Source organism: Ochotona princeps, chromosome 26 (genome assembly GCF_030435755.1).
Source record: "Ochotona princeps isolate mOchPri1 chromosome 26, mOchPri1.hap1, whole genome shotgun sequence".
Taxonomy (NCBI): Eukaryota; Metazoa; Chordata; class Mammalia; order Lagomorpha; family Ochotonidae; genus Ochotona; species Ochotona princeps.
In genome coordinates this window covers 26,912,707-26,939,351 of record NC_080857.1, presented here as the reverse complement: position 1 = coordinate 26,939,351, position 26,645 = coordinate 26,912,707, and the positions used below count along the sequence as shown (strand labels likewise).

Here is a 26,645-nt window from a genome sequence, read left to right as displayed (position 1 = left end):
ACTTCTCCACGAAAGAAACAGATAAAGGCTCTGCCCACTGTAAAATGACCCCATGACTTTCCTGTGCACAGAGAAAACAGCGCACATTTCTGTTTCCCTCCAGGAGCATTTTCAGCTGGAATGAGTTCTTGAAAAGTAAGGAAATATCTACTGAAAACCAGAAAAGTTTTCCAATGTTTGGTATGCTTCTAAAATCAGCTGTACCAAGTTCTACCTGTGCATGGAAGAGTGATAAGCTCCTGACGGTGTGCAGAGGGATCAACACTTTGACCAGGAACTGCTTGTGTTCTGCCTTCAGAGGTAAAGCAAAGCCGTTGATGATGCTAGGAACCAGAAGAGACATCCGTTAGCAAGTCACCACAGCTACTCAGACGAGCCGCCCCGTGAGAATGTCTGCATAGTTTATTTGCCTAGAACGGCTGGAAACCCACCCAGCTCCATGCAGGATTTCTCAGTCACTTCAGACAGTGCCTTCTAAGTAAGAAGGATATTTAAGAGAAGAAATGAATTTGCTTATGAACGCCTAACATTAACACTAGGGAGAACGCTCCCCAAAGCTTGTTCTCAGAACCCCTGCTCTCTTCTCCAAACCATCACTTGCCTCGCTCACTTCCTCTTTCAAAACTACGTTTCCCATTTCCAGGCACGCTCACTCTCCCCACTCCTGAAGTCTGCCTTGCCAAGGGAGGTCCCCCAGAGAACACCGTGCAACCCCACCAGCCTCCCTTGCGTGTACAAACCCCCGTGGCAGCCATCTTTTCCTAACTAATTCCTCTACTCACTCGAGGCAGCAGCTGTTCGAGAACTGTACCTGGTACATGATTTCTAAGGAATGGCAAGCTTTCCTATTGATCAGAGAGAAGCTTGCTCTCGACAGATATGGCAAAGGTCACATGACATTCACAGGCTCTGGAGCAGCCGGCCTGAGTGCAGCTGGAGGTGCCTCTGTTTCCTCCAAGGTAATCAATGAACTGTTAGCGCCTTCAGCTCCCCCAGTGGGATTACCAGCACATCATTGTGGAAGAAAGGGAACATGAAATCATGTCTGGTAGCATCAACAGGGAAACATGCTAGGCCCAAATGAGAGAACCTGACGTACAGTCAGCATTCCACTGTGCCACCTGCACCTCATTTTCAGAATGACAGCCACCTGGGATTAGCAATCAGCCAAGAAGTGCTCACCTTCCTAATATTTCCAGCAGTTCAGCTACCCCATTGAAGTGTTCTGTTTCATAAACAAACCTTAAAAAGACAAAGTAGGACGATAAGGAAGGGAGAGAAGGGTAGAGAGACGAAGAAGAAATCAGTACGCCATGTTTAAATATTTGGGGTTTACTTCATATTTGTATAAAAATATCAACCAGAGCTTTTCCTCCCTCCCCCTTCCCCCTCCCCCAACCGACTCTCCACTTACCTTAGAAAAATATTGTTTATCTGTTTTCGGATAAATGCTCTAAGACCAAGAAACTTGCCATAGATTCTGTGTAAGACTGTTTTTAGGTAGTCCCGCTCCCGAGGGTCTTCACTGTCAAAGAGCTCCAGGAGCTGTTTCCAAAGAGAGACAGTACAGCCATATCAGAGGCAGCGCTGCGGGGCGCTCGGGGATCCCAGGCAGCACTCAGCAGCCAAAGTCCTTCCCTCGCCTAAGAACGCACTGGGGATTACTGCAAAGCACGGTGCTAGTCTCTGGGAATCCAGTGGCAAATCAGAGAAACATTTGCAGTCTAGTGAAGAGGTACACACGAGTGACAGCCAGGATCAGCATGAGTAACACATACTCGGTATCTGCTGTGTTCATCAACTTCCCAACCGGTTAAACCTACGGCTGCCACAACGCAGCGTTAGTCCCAGTTCACAGACAAGGCAACCAGGACACACAAGGGTTAAGTCACCGCAGCACGGTGTCACGGCTGTGTGTGGCAGAACTGGGAAATGAACCCAAGCAGCAAAGGTGCACAATCCCTGATATCAATAAATGCACCCGGCCAACTCCTGGGAAACCATCTACACCAAAGCACACACTTTTTGAAAAGGCCCCAATCACACAGGCAGTGTCTGCTTTCCAGATCTGGGCTCTCTTTACACAGGTGTGCATATTACTTCCTAAATATTCACTGAAGTGAACATTTAGTACTTCCTTGAATGTTGTACATGAACAGCATGTTTTAAGTTCTCAATCGTTTGCAATCTAAAGTCAACAGAACCGAGATAACACCTCACGTATACTCAAAATGAGATCACACTACCTAGTCATACGCAACGGCTAGAGTCTTGCTCAAATAAAAGTATCACTAAGACAACTCAGTCTTCACAAAATACCCCAACTTTGCTTCTGCAGAAATTAATGAACTGTTACTAAAATGTATATGTAAACACCAAAATAATCTCAAGGTTGGAGAGAAGTGGGATAGATGTAGGCCTTCAACTTCAAAATTGGGCACAAAGCTACAGTAATTAGGACACTGTGATGCTGGCATTTTCATTCATGCAGATCAATAAGACAGAACTGAGAATCTAAAAATAAATCCCCACATTTGTGGTTAATTGATTTGCAACCAAATTGCCACATCAGTTTCTATGAGGTTTAGAGAACAATCTTTTCAAGAAATGCTGCTGAGACAACTGGATATCAACATGCAAAAGTTTATAACTGAACCCTTACCTCACACCAAATACTCAAACTGACTGAAAATGGATAATCAACTTAAAAGTTAAAAACTCAATATTAATACAATCAAAAGAAAACATAAGAATAAATCTCCATAATCCTAATTAGGTGATGACTTCTTAAGCACCTAAAGCACAAGTAACAAAAAGAAAAAAATAGTCTTGATCAACATTAAAAATATTCACATTTCAAAGGACAGCATAAAGCAAGTGAAAACAATCCACAGCATGGCACAAAGACTCTGCAAACCACGTATCTGAGAAGAATCCAAAATGCATGTGTGAAGTCTCAGCAACAAAGACAACCCCGATTTTAAAACAAAGGATTTAAAAATAATAATACACATATCCCAAAGAAGGGATTAAATGTTCCAGTAAACACCTGAAAAGGTACTCTATTTCATTAAGTAGTGTAGATATGCAAGTGAAAACCTAGGGCTACCACTCACTGGATGCCTACAAAGACAGAAATGTTGGCAAGGAAATGGAAAACTGAAACACTTGTGTATTTGTGGCAAGAATGTAAAATGAGGGACAGGTTAAGGGGCCACCTGTGATGCCAGCATGACACATGGTCACAAGTTCAAAAGTCCCTGCTGCTTCACTGCCCATCTAGCTCCTTGCTAACGCTCCTGAGAAGGCAGGAGGATGGCCCAAGTGCTTGCACTGCACCCATGTGGGAGCTCAGGAAGGAACTCCAGGCTTCTGGCTCCTGGCTTCAGCCAGGCTCGGCCCCAATCTTCGCAGCCATTTGGAGATGGAAAACTGGTCTCTCCCTCTGTCTCTCCTTCTTAGTGTAACTCTGCTATTTTTTTTAAGGATATAAGATGAAATAGCCATTATGGAAAATAGTTTGGCAGTTTCCCAGGCCCTGCAGTTAGACACATCGATTGGCGCCTGCACATCTCTCACGGGAGTGCGCAGGATTCCCGTTCTTGCTGATACATACCCTGGGAGACAGTAGTCATGGCCTACAAGGTTGCATTCCTGCCACCCGGAGGGAGTCCCGGGTTAAGTTGCTGACTAGTATCTTCCACCACAGCCCAGCTCCAACAAGTTACGGGCATCTGATTAAGCAATTTCATTCCCAGGTATATACCCAACAGAACTCAAAGCACATGTTCACCACAAACCTTTACACAAGTGTTCACCGCAACCACATTCACAGTAGTTGAAGAGTACAATAAACAAAATGTTCATCAACGTATGCATGAACAAAAAGGGGTCGCTTGCAGCAGAATATTTTTCAGCCATGAATAAGAAACAAAGAACTGACAACGTATTTCAACACAGGTGGACCTTCTAGACATCAAGCTAAGCGTAAAACAAGACATACAAGTTCTATCTAATGTATGATCTAATTTATCTGACATATGTAGAATATATACATGCATGTAACAAAAAGACTGAGAAGTGACTGAATATGGGCTTCTCTGGATGATGATGACGGGGGCGGGGGGAGGGGCTCAACAAGTCAAGCTGCCATGTGGGATGCATACATACACATCTAAGGGCCACTCTTAGCCACTCTACTTCTAGCCCAGCTCCCTCCCAGTGAACCCAGGAAGCAGCGAAACGCTGCCCAAATACTGAAGTTCTGCCACTCACATCAGAGACCCAGGTGGAGTCCTTGACGCCTGGCTTTATCCTAGGCTGATCCCAGCCACTGTAGTCAAATGGAAAGTGAACCAACAGATGAGGGACACTCCGCTCTCTCTGCCTTTCAAGTAAATAAATCTCGGGGGGAAAAAAAAAAGTACGGGCCCTGCATGGTAGCCTAGTTGTTAAAGTCTTTGCCTTGCATGCCCCGGGAACCTATATGGGAAGTGGTTCATGTCCTGGATACTCTGCTTCCCTTCCAGCTCCCTGCTTGTGGCCTCGAAAAGCAGATAAGGGCAGGCCAAAGCCATGGGACCCTGCGCCTGCGTGGGAGACCCGGAAGAGGCTCCAGGCTCCTGGCTTTGGATCAGCTTAGCTCTGGCTGTTGCGACTCACTTGGGGAGTGAACCAGTAGATGAAAGATCTTCCTCTCTGTTTCTCCTTCTCTCTGTAGACCTGACTTTCCAATAAAAATAAAATAAATCTTAAAAAAAAAAAATGCTGTGGGGACAGTTGCAGAACTGTAAATATTCTTAAGAAGAAAAGAAATAAAGTTAGTAAGACAATCACAAGCATGACCTCAGGCTGAGAAAGCAGAACTTAGAAAGCTATATTAAAACAGATGCGCTTTTGTTTGCTGCTTTTCTCTGAATGAAAGACGTATGAACAAAAGCAGCCTTTCAAATCTGGCTAGATGCACAAACTGAAGCAGTCTTCAAAAATGGAAAGTGATCAGGACCCCATTTTCGTTCGCTTTTTGCCATACAACGCCTGTCATGCATCCACTCAAAAAACAAACAAGTGTTTCAAGTAAATATTTGTTGCCATCTAGTAAGAGCCGGGGCAATGATGAGCAAGGCGGACACCACATCTGGTTTCATCTGGCCTACTGATGGAGCACACTGGTACACGCGAGCATGCTCAGCGGTTCTGACGCTGTCTAAATCCATAGGAGGCACATCTACTCTTTCTGGAGTCAGGAAAGGCTCCCTAGAGAGCCAGATACCCAGAGTGACCACAGGAAATGAAATGAGGAGTAAAAGCAGGGCCACAGGGTTCAGGGCACAGTCACTACCGCATGCCCTCAGGAGCAGCCTATCAAAGGAAGAGGACCGTGTTAAAAGCTGCCATCTTGGGCCCGGTGGCGTGGCCCAGTGGCTAAAGTCCTCGCCTTGAACGCCCCGGGATCCCATATGGGCGCCGGTTCTAATCCCGGCAGCTCCACTTCCCATCTAGCTCCCTGCTTGTGGCCTGGGAAAGCAGTCGAGGAGGGCCCAAAGCTTTGGGACCCTGCACCCGCGTGGGAGACCCGGAAGAGGTTCCTGGTTCCCGGCATTGGATTGGCACTGGCCCATTGCGGCTCACTTGGGGAGTGAAACATCGGATAGAAGATCTTCCTCTCTGTCTCTCCTCCTCTCTGTATATCCGGCTTTCCAATAATAATAAATCTTAAAAAAAAAAAAAAAGCTGCCATCTCTCTGCCCAGATGGCAGTGAAAGGGATAAAGAGGCACCAAGGTACGCTGCTGGCCACACACAGTGTTAGACATTCTCAGATCCCACTAGTGAGGCAGCAAGCACTTTAATAACACCTTCTCCCAGAATAGTCCATCTAGGAAAGAAAGACATGTGGCCACCTTAGTCAGAAAAGGCCCCGGATGGTCACAATACCTGGTAAATATGCTCCCACATGATATAACCTCCACCCCCAACTCCCATTCCTTTTTGAAGAAAACAATTAACATTTAGGTTCTATTTTGTAATTTGGCTTCTAATTTTAAGGATTGCAAAATGAGTAATGAGTAATTTGGAATCAACATAAGACAAACTTTGAGAGGGTGTAATATTAGTACAACTTAAAACAACTATCCTTTATGCTGTTAAGAGTATAATGAAAACATAGAAATTAAATAAAATGTAACAAAGTCCCCATTAGGCCCTCAAAGAAAATGTATTACAGGCACCTAACTCGAACCAATTTACAAAGCCACAATTATTGAAAGTATCATGTTTTATGAGACAGCAAGAGTCACGCTACTGAACTATGTTTTTCCTGTTGCTCTATAGGACATATTACCTTTGATGGTTTTATGAGACCAGAAAATGGAGCTACATCTGCATAGGACAATGAAGGGGGACTTGGCTGAGTGCTCATTCCCACGGCAGAATGGGTGTGCTTAGGCATTTGTATATTCCCACCAAGAAAAGGTATGAGAAATACAACCCAGCACCTGAGTGCATGGCGGTCAACGGCGCCGCTCACCGTGTCCAATGGCTCGCTGTCGAAGCCTGGAGAGTTTCCAGGTGACTGCAGAGCAAAGACGGACCTGTCCACACACAACTCGAGGCTTACAAAAACCAGCCCTTCCATGCGCTGCTTACCAAAGAAACCTTCTTTGAACTTTATAATAAAACTACAATGAAATGAGAAAGACAGAATGGAAGGACAGTTAGGGTCTTCCGGCTGTATCTGGAGGATTGTACCTCTCTTTAAACCTCCCTGAAATGATACTCAAGGGCGGAAAGGGAAGAAACCCACAGAGTAGAGGAGACAGGAGAGCAGGTAATACATATTTACAGACTTTTCAAAGTGGAGGACAAGAGGTGACTATCCTAAGTTCGCTCTTTCTCCATTCTGCTAAGTGCTTTCCCATTCAGACAGCAGACAGCAACAGGCACACAGCAATTCATATCAGAGGACCCTTAAAAAGCTTACAAACAGAAGGCACCAGACAGGCCTTACGGTGAGTGTGAAAGGGAGTGAAAAACTGTGGAGTGCTGGCTGAAGGTCTCTAGAAAGCAGTGCCAAAGTTCTCAGATCTCTGAGTGCAGTGCACTCAAGATTCCCAACCGAAGTCTGGTCTAGGAGAAATCATACCATTAAATGGTGTGCTTATTCAAACTAATACAATTAAATAAACAACTGTACAATCAAGGGTAAGCCCTTTGCCAGCCACCTCCCCTGAGTCACTTTACAACTCTGGATGAGAGATCAGAAGGTCTATGGGAACACTCACAATCTCAAGAGGAAAGACATACAGATATAATAACATTTAATGGTTTCTCAATGAAATGGCAACACCTGTCCAATTATCTCGTTGAAAAATACCAGTTGTCAAGTATGCAAATACACAACGAACCCATGAGCACACACTTTTATAGAAACCAGTTATCAGAAAACTAGAGAACTGATCCAGAAGTCTAATACACAAACAAGAATCAGTTCAGAGACACAAAGAAAGAAATACAGAAAGCTAAAACAAGGACATTATCTCAAAAAGAATTCACTTTCATGTTCCAGGGAAAAGGCATGGATGTTCAGTACAGATATGGCCCAGCAATAAATGAATAAATGAACAATAAATACAGGCCTACAACAGCAAGGCATGTGACTCCAGAGTCTCTGGACACAGGGTCAAAGAGCAAATCACAAAAATTCACAGAAAAACATCAGTCACCATAAAGCAGGCCTGCTGTACCAACATGGAAAGCTAGATGTCAACAAAGGAATTCCTTAAGATTTCTAATAGATTATGGGTACCGACCTATAAATTAGTATCTAGACAAATTGTCAAGAACATTGGTACGGGGCAGGCATTTGTCAGAACAGATAGAACACCTCTTGGAACATTGCCAGCCCATGTTAGAGTGCCTGACTTCAGTCTCAGCTCTCATTCAGCTTCCTCTTTCTTACTGTGAAAGGAAGCAGCTGATGCTCAAAACTGTGGGCCCCGGCCTGGCCCCCTCGCCTTGCACACTCCAGGATCTCATATGGGCGCCAGTTCTAATCCCAGCAGCCCTGCTTCCCATCCAGATTCCTGCTTGCGGCCTGGGAAACAGTGGAAGATGGCCCAAAGCCTCAGGACTCTGCACCCATGTGGGAGACCCAGAAAAAGCTCTTGGCTCCTGGCTTCGGATCAGCTCAGCTGTGGTCATTGTGGCCACTTGGGGAGTGAATCAGAGCATGAAGATCATCGTCTGTCTCTCCTCCTCTTTGTGTATCTGACTTCCCAGTAAAAATAGATAAATCTTCCCCAAAATAGTGGGTCCCTGCTACCCACACAAAGAACTGAATTGTATTTCCAGGCTCCTGACTTCAACCTGACTCAGCCCTGGCTTAGCAGGGTAGATATTATTTCTCTCTGTTTTTCCCTATTTCTTTCAAATAAAATGAATATAAATGGGGCTGGCTGGTGCCATGATGTACCAAGACAGGCCTCCATCTGCAGCGCCAGCATTCCATATGGGTGCCAGTTCAAGTCTTGGTGGCTCCACTTTCTATCCACCTCCCTGTGGAGTAGAGTCCAAATCCTCACGCCTCTGTACCCTTGTGGGAGACCTGGAAGAAGCTCCTGGCTCCTGGCTGCGGATCAGCCCAGGCCTGGCCATTCTGGCCATCTAGGGAGTAAACCAGTGGATGGATCATCAGTCCCTCCTTTCTATGTAACTCTGTCTTTCAAATAAATAAATACATCATTAACAAAAACAGGAATAAGTAATTTTTAAAAAATAAGTGGGTGCAGCATTTTTAGACAAGTGAAAACTTATATACAGTAGAATAACCAAAGATCTAAAAAGGAGGTTCCAAGAAAAAAATGCTGGGCTCAGTGTAGTAGAGTAAGCTTAACTTCTGTCTGTAATGTCGGCATCCCATACAGGTGCCAGTTCGAGTCCCAGCAGCTCCACTTCTGATCCCGCTCCCTGTTAATGTACCTGGGAAAGAAGCAAAAGATGGCTCAAATCCTTGAACCCCTTTTCCCACATGGGAGAGCCAATGAAGCTCCTACCTCCTGGTTTTAGCCTGGCCACTGCAGCCATTTGGGGAGTGAACCAGAGGATGCAAGATCTCACTCTTTCTTTTTCAAATAATGTAAATAAATCTTCAAAAATATTTATTAAACAGATGAATTAGCTACCATGTAGTCTACAGAGAAAAGCTAGATATTGCTCCCAAAGGACTAAGAGATAAACTACTGACCAATATACAGCAAACAAGTGAAAAATAAGTACTAACATCAGGACTTAAGACACAACTCTACAAGAAACAAAGTACAACTCGTGTTCCAGATAGGAACAATATGTATAGCAATACTACTACAACAATATCATAATTTTTATATGATTGAAATCCTATAATATGATTTAAGTTGAATAAGGAGGAGGGAGATCTAAGGGGAGACATAAAATGGCTACCACCTGGCAGTCAAGAGATTGGTAACATCTACAATCTAGAAAAATCAAACGGAGCATGCTGTTTAGAAATGAAGACCTAAGTACACACGGAACAACCAAACCACTTGGACACGGTCAGCTCCTGGGAGTGGAACTCTGGGTTAGAGAAGATGAAGCAAGACATTCTTGTTTTCCATTTTAAACTACGTAAATGCATTTGAATGTTTAAGATAGACATTACTTTGTTAGGACGATTTTTTAAAATCCTCGAAGAGCAAACAACTTCAACCAAAACTTGGTTACCCCCACTACAAAAAAGAAGGAACTTGCCTGTCTCATTCTCTGGACTGTAGATTTTAGAGAACAAGAGAAATTCCAAAGTAGGCACTCAATGAAACTGGTATTCCAAAATGTTTTCATACAAACTGAATGAACGCTACAAGAACCCAGATTCCTGGCTCTGTTTGCAGCTTTGGCCTGAAACCTGAGGAGCTTCAACCTGGTCACATAATGCACATGGAGAAACCAATGAACACTCAGAAATTGGGGCCAGTGGCCACAACACCTCCAGGGGAACCATCCCAGGAAGTGAGGTGACCTGTGGGCAACTAGTGATTAAGTGCATGTGGACAGTAGATGACAAGATCATAGCTTAAAGCTTCTAGTTACTCTGACTTCAGTTCCTAGTGTGAGAACTTCAACGCTTTAAGTCATACAAGTAAGAACATCTACTCCAAGGGCAGTGCCTGGAGGCAGCAAGCTAATCCTTTGCCTTCGGCACTGGCATGCCACTTCTGATTTGGCTCCCTGCTAACGTGCCTGGGAAAGCAGTGTCCCCATATCCGTGTGGAAGAGCCAGAAAAATCTCCTGGCCTGGCTCACAGCTGTGAGCCAGCCTACCTCTAGCTGTTGTGGCCATTTGAAGAGTGAACCACACATGGAAGATTTCTCTCTCTCTCTCTCCTTTCCTCTCTGTAATTCTGCCTTTCAAATTAAAACATAAATAAATCTTCAATGATAATAATATCTCTTCCAAGTCACACACAAGCTTTGACTCCCCCCCCCCACTGATTTTAGATATTCTTTTTACAACTAGAGAAGTCAATTTCCCTCCCATGAGCATGCTGCCTTATTCAAGGAAATCCTATAATTTGAACTTTTAAAACAATCAACTTGCTCAACATTTCAACAAATTGTGGGAAATAATATCTTGGGGGGGTACAAGCAGGAGTATACACATCATCTGCGCAGTCCAGTGCAACTGAACAGGCACTGTGCCCTTGTTCCAAAAGCACCGAGAATCTGAGGACAACAGCAGCAGAACATGAAAAACCAAGCACAGGGTCTGGTGCCACACCCCATTAAGCTGGCCCTGGATGAAGGGTTAGGGTTACCTGTTGTTAAAAACTGTTTGGTAAATTGACAAGAGTTATCTGATCAAACTCCAGGTACAAATAACCCTTATTCGCTACAGAGCCTGAGGGGGGAAAAAAAGTATAAAATTTTGGTATATCCAAGAAATGTGCATGGAAAATAGTTCTTTGTATTTAAGCTGAGATACAAGGACTCAGAATTTATCTCAGCTTTAAGATTTAAGAATTTTTAACAGGTTGGATTATGTCAAGTACAATTTGTCTTGAGTTTTTAAAAACACAATAACAAAAGGTCACTTGTAAGGACAGGCTGGATGATTTGCATAAGTTGCATGATAATTACAGTACCTTTCAGCTAAATATAACTGCAAATGAGAAGTACAAATTACTAAATAGCAATCTCCAGCAGTACATATGTTTATGGGGATACTTGAATAGTTTGTCTCTTAGCAACCACGGACTGGTTTTCAGATTTGCAGAGTGGTTGAAGGCAATCTTTACAAATATCCTGCTAAATTTTTGCCATAATAATCCACCCAATGAAATAATTCAAGGTTTGGTAACTCCTTTGGCTCTACAGAAGGGGGAGGGGTACCCCTAAAAAAAGCTTTGCCAACCACACCAACAGAGATGAAAATTGCCTTTACTGAGCATAGTCAAAATTGCTCCATAAACCTAGGAAAATCTACACACAGCCATAGAAGGTAGTTTACCAAGTTACCTACATGGAAAAAAACATTACCATAAAACACAACATCACTAGTAATATGCTCTCTGATAAATTTCTGACAGTTTTCTAGAAAAGAAAAACTTAGCTGAGTACGTGGAAAAATACTAAAGGTTATATAAATTAAGACTTAATACAAATTACAACGAAATTCAAGAATGCTACTCTTTACTACAAAACCTGGAGTGGGTGTTTAGCCCAGAAGTTAAGATATCAGCTAAAATCTATCAAAGTGGCTGGTTTCCATTCTCAGCTCCAGCTCCCACCTCCAGGTTCCTGCCAAAGCACACCCTGGGAGGCAGGGCTGCCAGCTCAAGTGAACAGGGTTCCTTCTACCCAAGGTCACACACTAAAAAAATGGCAGAACCTAAATTCAAAACAGTCACTTAACTGCCCATCTACACTGCTTCCTGATGAAGAAGAAAAACACAAAGTATTTCAAAATAATCCTAAGGAAACACAGGAAGCTTTCTTCTGAACTTCAGAGTTAAAAGGACATATACAAATACTGAAAGGAAAGAAATACAACAATGACTGGGCATAAAAGAATGGTGCTGTCCTATGAAAATAGTCTTGGGAAGGCTAATTGCATAAAGTCTGCTTAAGTCAATGAAAAATACAAGGCAATAAAATGAGAATCTACTTGCAAGGGAAATCTTTTTACTATTCTTAGTGATTATAACCTAATGCGCTTCAGTTTTTAAACTCAAAAGGGAGACATTAAAAAAAAAAGAAGAAAACGAGGATCACAAATAACCACACGCTTTCAGATAGTGAAAACAATTTCCTTCCAAAATCATTACTGAATGTTGCTATGGTCTGAGTGTGTCCTCCACAATTCGGGTGCGGGAATCTTAACCTGCCATGCAAAGGTTTCAAGTGGTGAAGACAGTGGACTGACACCACTGCAAGAAAAAGGACTTGGGATATGGATTCACCCTCCCTGGCCCTAGCATGTCCCACTCTGCCATAGTGCCAACCTCCTTCATCAGCATCACAGTGCATGTAAATAGTATCAGGGGTTGGGGGCTGTGTGCCGGTCTTTACCTTGGCAAGTCTTCCCTCTGCAACATTTCTGCATTCAGTCAAGCCTGCTTTGCAAGCTTTTAATGTTTGGATGGATTCTTACATCTTAGAAATTTTAAAATTAACATTGCAATCAAGAAAATAAGATACCCTACCAATGTGGGCAGATAATTTAAGATGTGAAAAAAATACTTAAGAAGCAACTATTACGCCAGCAGACATTTTTATGAATTATATAGTTTTGTCTTAAAACAAGCCTAATTCTCGTGACTTGTTGTCCCAGAGGTGAGTTTTCCCACCACTTACAGAGGGTAACGTGGCTCAGACTAGTCAGAGCTGCCCAGAGAGTTCAATACCTGTTCAAGATTGGAGGGAGAGATCCTGGCTTTGTATCCGAACTGCCAACTGAACCGAGCTGTCAACTTTAGGGCGTCTCCTACAGTACTTAAGAGCTTTTCATTTATGCCTCATGTCATGGATGAAAAAACTCGGCCTTGCGCAGGAAGTGCACAAACTTGCTGAAAGTCAAGCACAGCCAGGGTTTGAATGCAGTTTCATCTGACCCCACAGCTCACATTCTTGGCTCCTAAAATACACTTAGCATTACACAGGGGAGTCAGATTCAATCCCTGGGCTTCCTAACTTTCCACTACATCATGACTTGAAAATAGCTCAATTCTGACTTTGCTTTTGTATTCACTGACAGGGGAATGAAAATCAGAGAAAAATCTGTACAGAATACATTCAGCTGCTATAGAAACCATATTTAAATCCAGTAAACTATGCACCTGAGATCTCTGAAACACTTTTGGAGATCATTAAACATCTATAGAGAATCTAAATGTACCCAAAGGAACAAAGTAAATGCTCCTGATTGGCAAAAAGAAATATGCAAGTGACCACACATAAGAGAGCCATGCTTAGGTACCAAACACACAAGCACCATGACAGTGTGGACAGCAGCTCCCACTGGTGACCATGAGAGCTAGGGCCGGGAATGGCCAGGCTGGGTAAGGCAGCAGCACCCATCAGCACACGTGTGGATCAGGTCGGGGGGTGGGTTGGAATAAGCTAATCCACAGCACCCATAGGTGTGCATGAGAGCTAGATGGGATGTGGGACAGACTAAGCTACATTACAGTACATGCCAGAAAACGAAAAACTGCGGGGCAAGTCTGGTGGGGGATCTCGGGAGTTGTCCCAATTAGGCCGCAGCACCTGCTGGTGAGTGAGGACCAGGTCTGTGGTGGGCTGGGCTGGCTACGCCGCAGCACCCATCAGTTCGCATAAGAGATGGGGCTGGGAGAGAAATGACCAGGCACCTGTATCTAGTGCAGGTAACAGACAGAACCTGACCCTGTAATTGTTGCAGCACACAAGAACCAAGCCTGAGATCACCCGAGGGGAGGTTTCTGGGACACTCTGCAACCAGATGGCTGGACTCAAATCCTGGCCACAGGGAGCATCACAATGTATGTGGTCCAAGCTTGGAGTGCATGTGTCTGGACTGGGCCTCCTCAGCTGCTGATGCCTGCGCATGATGCCATGACAGCATGCCCAAATGTACGCAAGGGACATGATGGCCAGATCATCCAGGCAGGCAGAGGACATCAAGTGCCTCATCAGAAGATGGAAAGCAGACGGCTGGAGCACCCTCTGGCCAAGCTTCGCAGCAAGCATCTGGGTCTATGGATGCAGTAAGGTGGGTTTGGTTCGCCAACAGACCTTGGAAAGATTTTCCTAACCTGCATCCACAAAGCTGACAATGTCTCAAAACAACCCAAATTATTCAAGTAATGGTTTCAGAACATGTCCCCCACCTCAGGGTCTCTAAGGTATCTCCCCCATACTTGGGCGCTGATACAGTCTGACAGCAAGCACTGCACCCTCCCCTTCCCTTGCTGCCCACACAGGGGGAAAACCTGCAACATTTGTCCCACCCACCTTCCTCCATGGCTCTGACCCTCCCCACCCTTATCGGAGAGCCATAGGGGTGTCCATCCCCCCATCCCCTCAACTATATAAACAATATTAAAAATAAAATTTTTAAGAAGATACATGAGAGTATATCCAAAAGATGCTGACAGCTTCAAAAGCTGACAATGAGAAAAGGTTGACTCGATACTCGGTCTACAATAGAGAACTGACAGTTAATAGCTGATAGGCTGGACGCAGTGAGCCACTGGGTATAGTTCATCCTCAAGAGAATCTAGCAACATCAGAAAATGTCACACAAATATCTAGATTTGTTTCCCTAAAGGGAAGGGGGGGGGGGGGTCTGACAATAACTGAATGAAGCGGGAGTCGAGGCTGCCTTTCATAGACACCAGTCCACCTCCACTTCACTCACTGTCACCAGGAAGAAGGCTTTCAGCATTTCAGTTGCAATGATTAGATTAAAAAAAAAATGAGAACACAAAAAAATGGTTTTCCAACACCAAAAAGGTTATGTATGGGCTAGTAATACAGTGAAACCATTCTGGGAAAAATGATGCCATAACATAGTGAGGTTCACCATTTAAAAAGGAAGGAAGAAAGGAGGGGAGAGAGGGAGGGAGAAAGGAATTTCTAAAAAAATGGAAGGAGCTGCCTATGTGTGTGGCATTCCTTCACTAAGAAAAGTGTCTCAGAGAAGACTGCTTGGGCAAAGAACTAGAATATGCCACCCAAAGAGTGTCCTTTGCAAGCCGGGATCTGCCTAGTGGCTGGTCCTGCACTCTCCTGTCCCAGGCACCGTTTTTCATGGACAGCACTCGGGGCCGGGTCCTGCAGGCCTTCTGTACAAGGCACTGGCTTCAGCATAGGTCTCCCTCCCAACTAAACGCAGGCCCTTCCGGACAATCACTACCTCATTCTCTCAGGCACAGGAATTCACCAAAAATATGAGAATCCTGCTCTTTCACTGGTGCTGAAACACAGGGGCTATTCCTCTCATTGCCTCGTGTCACAGGGAAGCAAATCACAACGAGGCTTCAGGGCATCAGCTTGGACAAGCCTGATCACCTTTTGAGAGCATGCAAAAGGCGTCCCTCCATATTACACAGTTTTCCAATACAAGGCACAGATTTAGCATTTACCACTTAAATTTTTCTGAAACGATGCTTGCTCCCTTGGGCCATGTACCAACTGCAGCAGGGATGCAGGAAGGACTCAGGCCGTGTCTGTCATCTCAGTCCCCGTGCACCCCGAGCCTCCCATGTCAAGGCGTGAGCCACAGCACCCAGAATGTACAGCAGCTTCAGTGACCTGTCCCTGTCCTGCAAGAGCGTGGCAAGAGGGTGCAGATGAGCCGTCGCACCTACGTCCCTTCCATGTGTGAGCTGCGTTTATCCCATTCAACCATGCTAGCCAGGACGCACAGGGCCTCTGAGCCCTGATGTCTCTGAAGCTGGCCTGCCCCTCACATTCTGCTGAACTGAACCCCAGGAATCTGTCAGGTGCCACACAGTCAAAATCAGAAACTGTACTTCCTGCTTCCTGGTATACAGACATTTGCTTTTTTTCTACACAGGGTGCCCCCAGTGTCACTCAGAAAGGAACTACAACTTCCCATACAGCCGTGTGATTCCAGTACCACGGTCTAAAGAAAATTACCAAGAAGGAGTTGTTACCTAAAAGTTCTGGGTCATGAGAAAAGCTGAATCCATGGTAAAGGGAAAAATATGGTCAATGAGAAGACGGGAAAAAATGCATTCCTTGAGAAGTTCTAAATGGACAGGCCACAGTCCATCTCCAAAGTGTCCCACTATGTTCATTTCTAGTGCTAAAAGGTCACTAGCACCCCGACTTTGGTTATTAAAGACTACTTAGGTTCCACGGTATAAGCTTGCCTATTCAGGTTTAACAGATACAGGTAATAACTCTCTAGCAATTGTTCTTTAAACACAAACTTTTCAAAACTGCATATAGATTCACACAAACCAAGGTGACATAAATGAAGTTTCCTTTCTAATTAACGTCAAGAAAGGAAATGGCAAGGATTTAGTAGGCACTAGCCTTCCTGGCTGTGTAGAGTGCAATTAATTCCACTACAAGTAGAGGTAGCCTTTAATTACACACACACACACACACACACACACACTCACTTGTGATATAACTGTCACCGCAAGAGAAAATCTCATAAAGCATAAACAACTGAATAAACCTACCACAGGAATTTGCTTACCTGTAATACAAATTTCTGATCTATGTATTTTTTGGCAATGCTGGGTTGGAATTCTTGGCTTTCCAAAAATCGTATGAAAAATTCATATACAAGCTGCAACAAACAGAATATATTAATTTCACATTATGATTCATTAAGAATAGTACTAACACCATGAGAAGCTAAAAGACAGAATTTTAAAAACTAGGTTTTGATATCAACCAACAAGTCATTCTAGCCTTTCTTGTACCTTACAGCTGCTATTCTTTTTAACTTTTTTAATCAAAAATTAGAAAATATAGCCAAACAAAGCAAATAAAAGTGTCTTGTAATCTCACCTTTCAGAGAACACCATCAGAAAGAATAGATTATAACGGATTTTACAAAGTTCTTCAAACTGTTTTTACTATTTAAGTTACACATCGTAACCAATAAAGTGGATGATTACCTAACCCATTATCTTCAGTAGCTATAGTGCATCATACGGAATGAAAAATTCCACTGCCCATAGTGAGCTTAACCAATCTCCTACGCTTCAACAATTAACTAGTTTCTGAATCACACCTTCACCAAATGGTGCCATAACACACATTTTAGAACATATCACATTACACATGTGTTCAATTATTTCAGAAGTAAATATTTCCTCAAGTGGAATTTCTAGGGGGGAAAAAAAGAGATCCAAACAATCAAGGCTTGAGATATGCATTAGCAAATTTACTTTCAGAAAGTGTACAGCAAGTTTACCAACCAGTGTATGGCAATATGGCACCATACGCATATCTGCGAAGTGTCAACTTCTAGTAGCTGTCCTGATGAACACCATGGGCTCACTGTAAATTCTCTCTGCCTAATAAGAGAATCGGGTTCTCTGGTATATTGAACCAGAACTTCTGGGCCCAACACTATGACGTAGCAGGTAAAGTTACACCATACACCTCCTGTGGCACCCAATGTGAGTCCCAACTGCCCCACTTCTGATCCAGCTCTATGCTAATAAGCCTGGGTATACAATGGCAGATAGCCCAAGTGCTTGGGCCCCTGCATCCACATGGGAGACCTGGAAAACGCTCCTGGCTCCTGGCTTTTGACTGGCCCTGCTTCAACCACTGCAGTCATTTGGGAAGTGAACCAACAGATGAAGATTTCCATGTCCCCTCCACTGCCCCACCCCCCATAATCCTGTCTTTCAAATAAATAGATTCATCTTAAAAGGAAAATTGCTAAAAATAAACAGAACTTTCACGAGACAGATGCTGGGTTGCAAGTCTGGCTCGAACCCTTACTAACTGTATGACCCCTGAGTAGGTTAATTTCTCTGAAACTGCTTCTTCAACATCATAATCAGGAGGTCGCTACACAGTCCTCCTAAAAATGATAATCTACACCAAGCACTCTGTGCAATGACTGAAATAGATTTTCACCACTACTGCTTTCAATACCAGTTGAAAACTTTTTGGTACTACTCCTTTATAGATAAAATTCAACAGAAATTAAAAAAAAAAAATTTTTATGTCAGATATATATGTCTCAAATTGGGAATAAAAACTGAGAAAACTGGAGCCCGGTGCTATAGCCTAGTGGCTAAAAGTCCTTGCCTCGCACACACCAGGCCCATATAGGAACCAGTTCATGACACAGTGGGCCTGCTTTCCATCCAGCTCTCTGCTTATGGCCTGGGAAAGCAGCTGAGGATGGGTCAAAGTCTTGGAACTCTGCACCTGCATAGGAGACCAGGAGAATGCTCCTGGCTCCTGGCTCCTGGCTTCAGATCAGATCAGCTCCAGCCATTGTGGCCACCTGGGGAGTCAATCAGCAGAATGAAGTTCTTCCTATCGGTCTCTCCTACTCTGTGTATCTGCCTTTCAATAAAAAAATAAATCTTTAAAAACAAAAGAGAAAATTTCAAATATGAACTTTTCATTTTACCACAAATAGCTTTAGATGTCAAAATAAATTATTTTGTGAAAAGTCACTTCATTTTCCAAAAAAATTATAAGATAGGCATTGTTCTGTGTGTTTCTGTAACCATTTAAAAAGACTGGTTAATAGAACACAGATTATTAACCTGTCCCTATATTCAATCTGCTCTGACACACTGCTCCGGTTAAAGCATATAAAGAAACTCAAGCCTCAAACGGATCTAGTAGTTGGAAAAATAATGTATTTACATAGTCTATGTAGACATTCTTCCTTGATACTATATAAAACTCAACTAGAGAATCTGAAACACGATCAATGAACCAACCAGGCAGTAAAGCCAACAATCCAGTAACAGAATCCCAACGTTTGGCTATTCTACTGTTTTCAGATAGTTATGAGAACAGCTCAAAAAGGCCATGGCAAAACAGAATTAAGATATTCATTTTATGCAAAAAGTTTTAGTACACGCAGTTTCTCACAATACACATTTTCCATAGACATTTGAGACACTACCAGTATACACGATTCCAACATTTTTTGTTTCAAAATAGTTATCTTTTCACTCCAATTCCCACGAGCTTTTTACAGTCGGCTTCCTTATAAAACGGGATCCAAAAAAGGAAACACTGCTGCTCATGGGGCTTTTAAGGAGTGAAGATGTCTAAGACCATGCTGTGTTTCAGCTGGAAAAAGAGACTGCTGGTTCAATTAGGAAGTAAAATGCTAAAGTTAGTGATGCGTGACTATGACATGAGTGCCCCATCAAGAAGAGGAAAAGAAGATCTCAGAAGCCTTCGGTGACACTTCCTGTCAGCAATGAACCCACTTGTCGGTGAAAATAGGACACACAGGACTCTCAAGTGGACGGCTGTATGGCATCATCCACAAAGCAACAGGTGCACCTACCAGCTGAGCGTTACTCTCTGGGAAGACTGACCTGCGCGTGTGAAGGGTCAAGTCCCACACCCAGTTAAGACTTCATGGCTGGTTTCTCCCCATGAGCTAGAGAAGGGGTGAGGATCACAGGCTCGGACAGGATGTCAGACAGGTGAATCCAGACTGTTTTGTAACACGGGACTCTACGGTTTCATCAGCATTCTTCCATGTTGCTTTGGTTTCCAGGTTTTTATTAGCTTCAAGAAGTATTTTGGTTCTATGTTTTATAGAGTCATGAAATATGAGGAAGAATTATCTGCAGAACCGAGTTAAACACCACTGAACTTTAGGGGGATGTCCTGTCTACCACGATGCGACTTCAGAGCATTCAAACAGCTCTCCCAAGTGGCGAGGGTGCTCTCATCTCCATCAGACAGAGAGCAAGTTAAGGCTTGGAAGACAGGTCTCCTCCCAACTTTTTCACTGTATGATGTGGAATATTCTCGTAGATATTTAAAAGAAGAAGAGAAAGTTTCTCCCAGGCTAAACTGCAATTCCAGGTGCCCACATGTTACAACTGAGACATGACAAGAAGTCCATTCATTCACAAGAATAATTCTTTTTTTTTTCTTTTTGGCTTTATCACAATCTGTGATATACCTATGAAGGAGCAAGTTTCTAGGTTGCAGACAGTATGTCTGGCACCTTTAAAAAAAAAATCCAAATACCTAAGATAGTAAATCAATTATGTGCTTCAACTAATTAACTGCTCTTGGCACTGAAAGCAAGGATACATACACATGACATGCCCACCTTCGAGTTGAGAAGAGTCCCCAGAATTCACACATTGCATATAGCAAAGGGAAACGGCTTCCATGGGTATCTACAGCCAAGCGCAGCCAAGTTGTAAACATATGTCAAAAATTTATGAGGGGAAAAAGTGAACAGGCTATCTCTAGACCCTATCTCCCGCTGAGTGAGTGGTTTTTCATCTTCAAAAGGTCATTTGGGAACCCTGAGAACAAAAGACAGCGTGCCTGGGGGTGAGACCACGTGAGGCCATACACTCCTGCGCAGCACCCTCTCCCCTTGATGCTTGTCACCCCATCTCTGAGGACATGATGACTCAATGGAAAGATGGCTTTGGGGTTCAATAGTCTCAGATATCTTTCTTCTGCTCTTTTGTTAAGACAGGAAGTTAGAAATTAGCTTCTGTGTACCAGGGGCCTACGGAAACAAAAGACCTGTGGAAGGGAGAGTGGCAGCCCCTACCAGAGTGCTGACTTAGCGGTAAAGGTCACAGCCTGTGACAGCAACATCCCACACGAGCACGAGTTCCTGTCCCTGCTGCTGCACTTGTGATTCCACTCCCTGCTAGTGGCCTTGGGGAGAGCAGTGCACGACCGCCCGAGCACCTGGGCCTTTGCCACCCACAGGCAAGACCCAGAGGAAGGACCCGACTCCGGTCTTCTGCCTGGCCAGTGCTGACCCTGGTCACCATCTGGGGAGTAAACCAGCAAAGGGAAGCTCTCTTTTCTTCTCTCTCTGTCTCTCCCATTCCCTCTTTCAAAGTAAACAAATTTTTAAAAATTCTTGCCTAAATGCTGAAAACTTTAGAGGTGATCCCAGTCTGCCACTTAGGGAGAGACACGTAGAGCCGAGTGGCTACCCAACGTGATAACACTGAGCAATAAAACCTTGGGAGGATTTTTTTTTTTTAATCAATTTCACAAACAGTAAACAGTATGACTAGGAAAGAAGTGTGCGTGGAAGGAAAAAACGGGAGAGAGAGTGGGACCCCATTCCATTCCAAGACCCCGCCTGATTACACACTAGAAGCTCAGTCTCTCCCGAGACACCGGCCCTGTGGACTGGAGTACTCTTTCCACTAAACTACGCAACCCTGGCAGTCTGTCTCTCTCAACCCTGTCTGGACAGGTACCCATCCGTTATATAAAAGATGTCCTACCCCATTAAACCTTGTCACTTTACTTATCACGACTCCCCGTCTCCTGCCTGAATTCTTCCTTGTGCAACGACAAGAACACATCCACTCATCTCCACTAACATTCTGAGAAATGCTGGTCAGAAGAGAAGGCAGCCAGGAAAGGAGGAGCATGTAAAATGGCCAACATGTACAAACCCACACAATACAGACGGGCCCAGTGCGGGAAAAGAAGATGTGTGATGCCCCAGTCTACCCTGCCATGTGAGTATGACCGGAAACCACGGCCTCCTCTAGCGCAGGAGAACAGAACCGGCCTTCCCCCAAGCGCGCTCTCAGCCCCTGCTCCTCCTTCCACCACTGTGAAAGCAACAGCTGCTGCAGTTCAGCTCTGCCCTCCTACGGTGTCCTGAAGAAGCACATTTACACTTATCATTAGGACAGGCACACAACGTCCCCAGGGGAACGACAGCCAAAAATGAAATATGGACTCTGTGACCTAATCACATGCAGCTAATATTAATATGAATATAGTTCTGTTCTTGTTTGAGGCTCCAGTGGGCAGGATCACAAATGAGCTCTAAGACAGAACTAACTGCTGGCTGAACCAGCAACACCGGGCAGAGCCCACACCAAAACACCACGTGAAACGCACTAGTTTATGCTTCTGACATTCATATTATCAAAAGTAAGAGACATTAAAAGCATTCTCCGGCTTTCTATTAATGCACTCTAATATGATTTCATGGTGAATCAAGGCTTCCAAGAAATTCCCATGCTAATCAGCTAATGAGTTAATGGATCCTTCTTTTAGAACAAATGGTAGTTCCATGTACCTGTAAGTGTGGCCAGGATGCCTCAAGGGTGGGTTCATCTTCTTCTGGATCAAACTCGTTGCTGTCACTAGGAGGGAGAGTTCTGAATATATTGCAAGATACCTAAAAATAAACAAGCAGCAGAGTTAACTGGAAGCCCCTTCCGGACTGCCTTCCCAGGGCCGTTGTGGCCAGCGGAGGCAGCCCGGATGACAGCGAATGGCGAGCATCCCCAAACTGCAGGACACCACTGGCCACAGGCAGAGAGGCAGACCTCTGGGCCAAGCTGGACCAGGAGACAGCAGGTCCTTGCCAGCCTCTTGCCCTTACTTGGCCATCTTCACCCCAGGTGCCCGTCATTCATATCTTCTATCAAAGCCTGCTCTTGCTTACCCATCGGATAAGCATGCTTCTAATTAACCAATTTCCACTAAGCTCAGTGCCTGCTAATGAGCTTCACATCCGTCCCTTCTCAGCCTTAGTTACAGTTTGCAAATTGATGGTTGAGCTAACGTTGACATTCCAGATGTTCACCAAAAAAATGAACTGGAAAAGATATTTTAGAACATTTCTAACATCCTTCAACTCATACTTCATCTGTCCTCAGCTCATGTATAAAACAGTAATAATGATTAAAGCACCAAGGAACTCCAAAAAAAAATGACATTTTTTAAAGAATTTTTAAAAACATATTTAAAAGGTAGAGTTATACAGAGGGAAAGGGACAAAGAGAGAGAGATCCTACATCCACCAGTTCACTCTTCAAAATGCCACAGCAGTCGGGGTTGTGTCAGGTCAAAGCCAGAAGCCCCGAGGTTCCTCCAAGTCTCCCACATGCGTGCAGAGGCCCAAGCATTTGAGCCATCTTCTGCTGCTTTCCCAAGCACATTAGCAACCAGTGCCCATACGAAATGCCAGCATCGCAGGCAGCAACTTAACCTTCTGTGACAACCATGTCAGCCCCAGGAGACAGTATTAAAAAATGAGTTCATCACAGTAAAACAATTTTTTTAAAATCCATGCACACACGGAATCGTTAAAAAGTTAATGGGAAACATGAATTACAAAAGACTGAATGAACTTAAAAAGAACTTCTGCACCTAAATAAACTTATCTTTTAATTCTACGTTTCCAAAAACTTATGAAAGCATCCTTAAACATCCAGGTCATACAGTGCTAGAAACTAAACCTTCCCTCACCATAAGCAACGTGCAGATTAAATACTGATGGTTCAACAAATGGTCGTGAGGGGTGATGGAGAGATGAGAAGAGATGAGAATTTGTTATTCTACTGTTGTTCCTGTATACATATCACAAGATTCTACAGTAAAGGGATAATTTTTAAAATACTGTTGGTACCATCTTCAGGGTTCCTCTTGCATTTCTGTTGCTTGCTTCATTTAGTCACTACATATTCTCAGATCTGAAGGACAGAAAAGGGACAGGATCATGTGCAATGGGTGAAAACAGAGAAGGGAGCTACTGTACCAGAGCTGTTTCTGGACTTTCCATATAATGGAAAAGTGGAGCAGAAAGGCTTAGGAGCCCACACAGCACAGATTATTATTATTTCAACAACTGGTTGAGTACTTAGTATGTACAATGTTCGAGGCACTAGTAAAATGATGGTGATCAAAGTAAATAAAAAGTTGTACCTTCACAGGGCTTATATTTTATTTTTTTAAATTGAAGATATATTTTTATTGGGAAGGCAGCTTTGCAGAAAGGAGAGATAGAAAGATCTTCCATCCGCTGGTTCATTCCCCAAATGGCCACAATGACCACAACTGAGCTGATCCGAAGTCAGGAGCCAAGAGCTTTTTCTGGGTCTCCCACGTGGGTGCACAGTACTGAGGCATTGGGCCATCCTCTGCTGCTTTCCCAAGCCACAGGCATGGAGCTGGATGGGAAATGGAGCAGCCAGGACATGAAATAGTACACATCTGTGATGCTGTGCTTGGAGGTAGAGGATTAGCCAGTTCAGTCAATGTGTCTGACCCTAGAGTTTTATTAATTTATTTGAGTTATAGAGAGAAGGGCGGGAGGAGAGGAGAGAGAGCGAGAGCGAGAGCGATGTCCTGTATCTGCTGGTTCATGCCCCCAAAATGGCCGAAACAACAAGGGTGGACCAGGCCAAAGACAAGAGCCAGGGGCTTCATCTCGGTCTCCCACACGGACGCAGTCCCCTCTCCCCTGAATGAGAGTTGTCTTCTGCTGCTTTTCCAGGCACATTATCAGAGAGCTGGACTGAAAGCGGAGCAGGTGGGATATGGGATATGAGTAGCACCAAGTGGTGGGTTAATGCAATGTCACAGTACGTGTCTCCCTTAAAGTTTATTTTCTCAAGTCACAATTATCCCCATTTCTTAGCAATGGAAACTGAGCACAGATGAGTAAGCTATGGAAGAGTAGATTTTATCTTACAAACAGATGGAAGCCATTAGCGGGTCCTAAATAAGGAAGTGACACTTTGATATTTTTGCTTTTAAAAGAAATTGCCCAGCAGCTATGCACAGAGTGGACAGGAGGGGTACAAGTCAGAAGTCTGTAAGAATGGGCAAGGAAAAATGTTGGCTCGGCCCAGGCTGCTAGGAACACAGACAGAAAGAGGAATGATTCAAAATGCAATACTTGCTGCTGGTTTGGACGTACGTAGCGTAAGAGAAAAATCAACAGTCAGTCACAGATTTCAGGTCATTCGTCCAAGATGAAATAAGTAGGAAAGGAAAGGTTTCTTCACTTGTGTTTCAATGGGGACATAGAGAGATCTAGTTGGAGATGTGTTCTAGAAGTGCTATCAGGTAAGATCACGGCAGGCGGACTTGGGGAGAGGGATGGGAAATCCCAGAGCCTATGGCACTGTATCATAAAACAATAATAAAAAAAATTCAAAAAAAGTGCTAGTTTCAATTACACATATGAATTGAATTCCTGAGCTTGACAGACCAGGACTGAAGAGGCACAAGGACTTGTCGGAGATGATATTTAAAGTCATGAGACCAACGGAGCACCTTGGAAGCGGATAAACAAAACGAAAAGACTAACTTGTAGAAATCAGGGAGAAAAGCAAAGAGCCAATACAAATAAGCAGGAGATACCATGAACAAAACTGAATTTTGAGGGCATGGTACCATGGTATAGTACACTAAATTTCCACCTGTGGTACTGACATCCCATACGGGTACCAGTTCATGTCCTGGCTGCTCCACTTCTGCTCCAGCTCATCACTTCAGGCATGAGAAAGCACTGGAGGGTTAAGTCCTTACGTGGTACACCCAACATGGAAGACCTGGAAGAAGCTCCTAGCTCCTGGCTTCCGATGGGCTCAACTCCAGCTGTTACGGCCATTTAGGAGCAAACCAGTAGATACAGGACCTCTTTCCCTGTCCCTCTCTCTCTCTGAAAATTTTCCTTTCCACTAAAAATAAATAAATCTTTAAAATTAAAAAAAAAAACTGGACTTTGGTGTCTCAGGAAGGAAAAGTGTGTTTGAAAAAGAAGACGACAGTGACCAATTGCTACTTAGAGACCAAGAGGAAGACGGAGAGAGATCCTGGGGACCGGGCAGCCTATGAAATGTGTGGTTACTGCCTCAACTTCTCACTGAGGCACAGGGGTGGCTAAGCTCCAGATTACAGTCAGTAACCAGCACAGGGACAATTGCACCTAGACGACTGATCTAGAACAGCAGGTGAGACAACACTTCTGCTCTTAGCTTAGACAACAAAAGATGACCCAACTGCAAACAATGCTTTTGCTAACAATGACAATGTGTATAGTTCTATTACTGTATTTTTGTACCCTTCTGTTCTTACTAGAAAATGTATCTACCTAGAAACTAGCAACATTTTAGATAACCATCAGCCGGCTACTTCCCTTCAACCAACCAGCTATACCACATCCACAAGGGCAAAGGTCCTTCAATTTGAATGTTCACCAAACTGCATGAATTCGCAGTAATTACTTATGTTTTCATTCCCACTAAATCATTATATTTACTACACTTTACAAAGTGCTTTATTCTTCTCTGAAAATATGAAAGTAAGCCATGGAAGGGGCTCTCTACAGTAAGATATCTGGTAAAGAAACTCAAACACTGCCATTCCTCTGTACCTGAATAGCACCCTTCACAAGCCTGGGCACTTATCTGTGGAGCCCCATGTGTTGCTACCCACTAACAAGGAATAATTAAGGATGCAATACATGTGCCTTGTTGGCATGTTCTAGGTAGTTAATAAATATAGGCTTGGGAACAGTGATAAACTCTGTACATGGAGTCGGGGTTATGGGGCAGCAACTGAAGCCACAGCCTGAAATGCTGGAATCCTTTATGGGCATCAGTTTCAGCCCCAGTTGCTTAACTTCCAAGCCATCTCTAT

General features: G+C 43.8%; 1 protein-coding gene across 2 annotated transcripts in view; it reads right to left on the bottom strand.

The window, feature by feature from the left end:
* The window catches only part of PPP2R5E (protein phosphatase 2 regulatory subunit B'epsilon), a 143,885-nt gene that overhangs the window by 17,134 nt on the left and 100,106 nt on the right, over nucleotides 1–26,645 (bottom strand). For both annotated transcript variants that reach the window (XM_004584489.4, XM_004584490.4), the window contains exons 4-8: nucleotides 22,288–22,389; nucleotides 16,729–16,821; nucleotides 1,415–1,545; nucleotides 1,183–1,242; nucleotides 215–323 (exon numbers count right to left, since the gene is read on the bottom strand). In XM_004584489.4, the coding sequence (XP_004584546.1) occupies nucleotides 215–323; nucleotides 1,183–1,242; nucleotides 1,415–1,545; nucleotides 16,729–16,821; nucleotides 22,288–22,389 (495 nt within the window). The remainder of the gene's footprint in view (nucleotides 1–214; nucleotides 324–1,182; nucleotides 1,243–1,414; nucleotides 1,546–16,728; nucleotides 16,822–22,287; nucleotides 22,390–26,645) is intronic.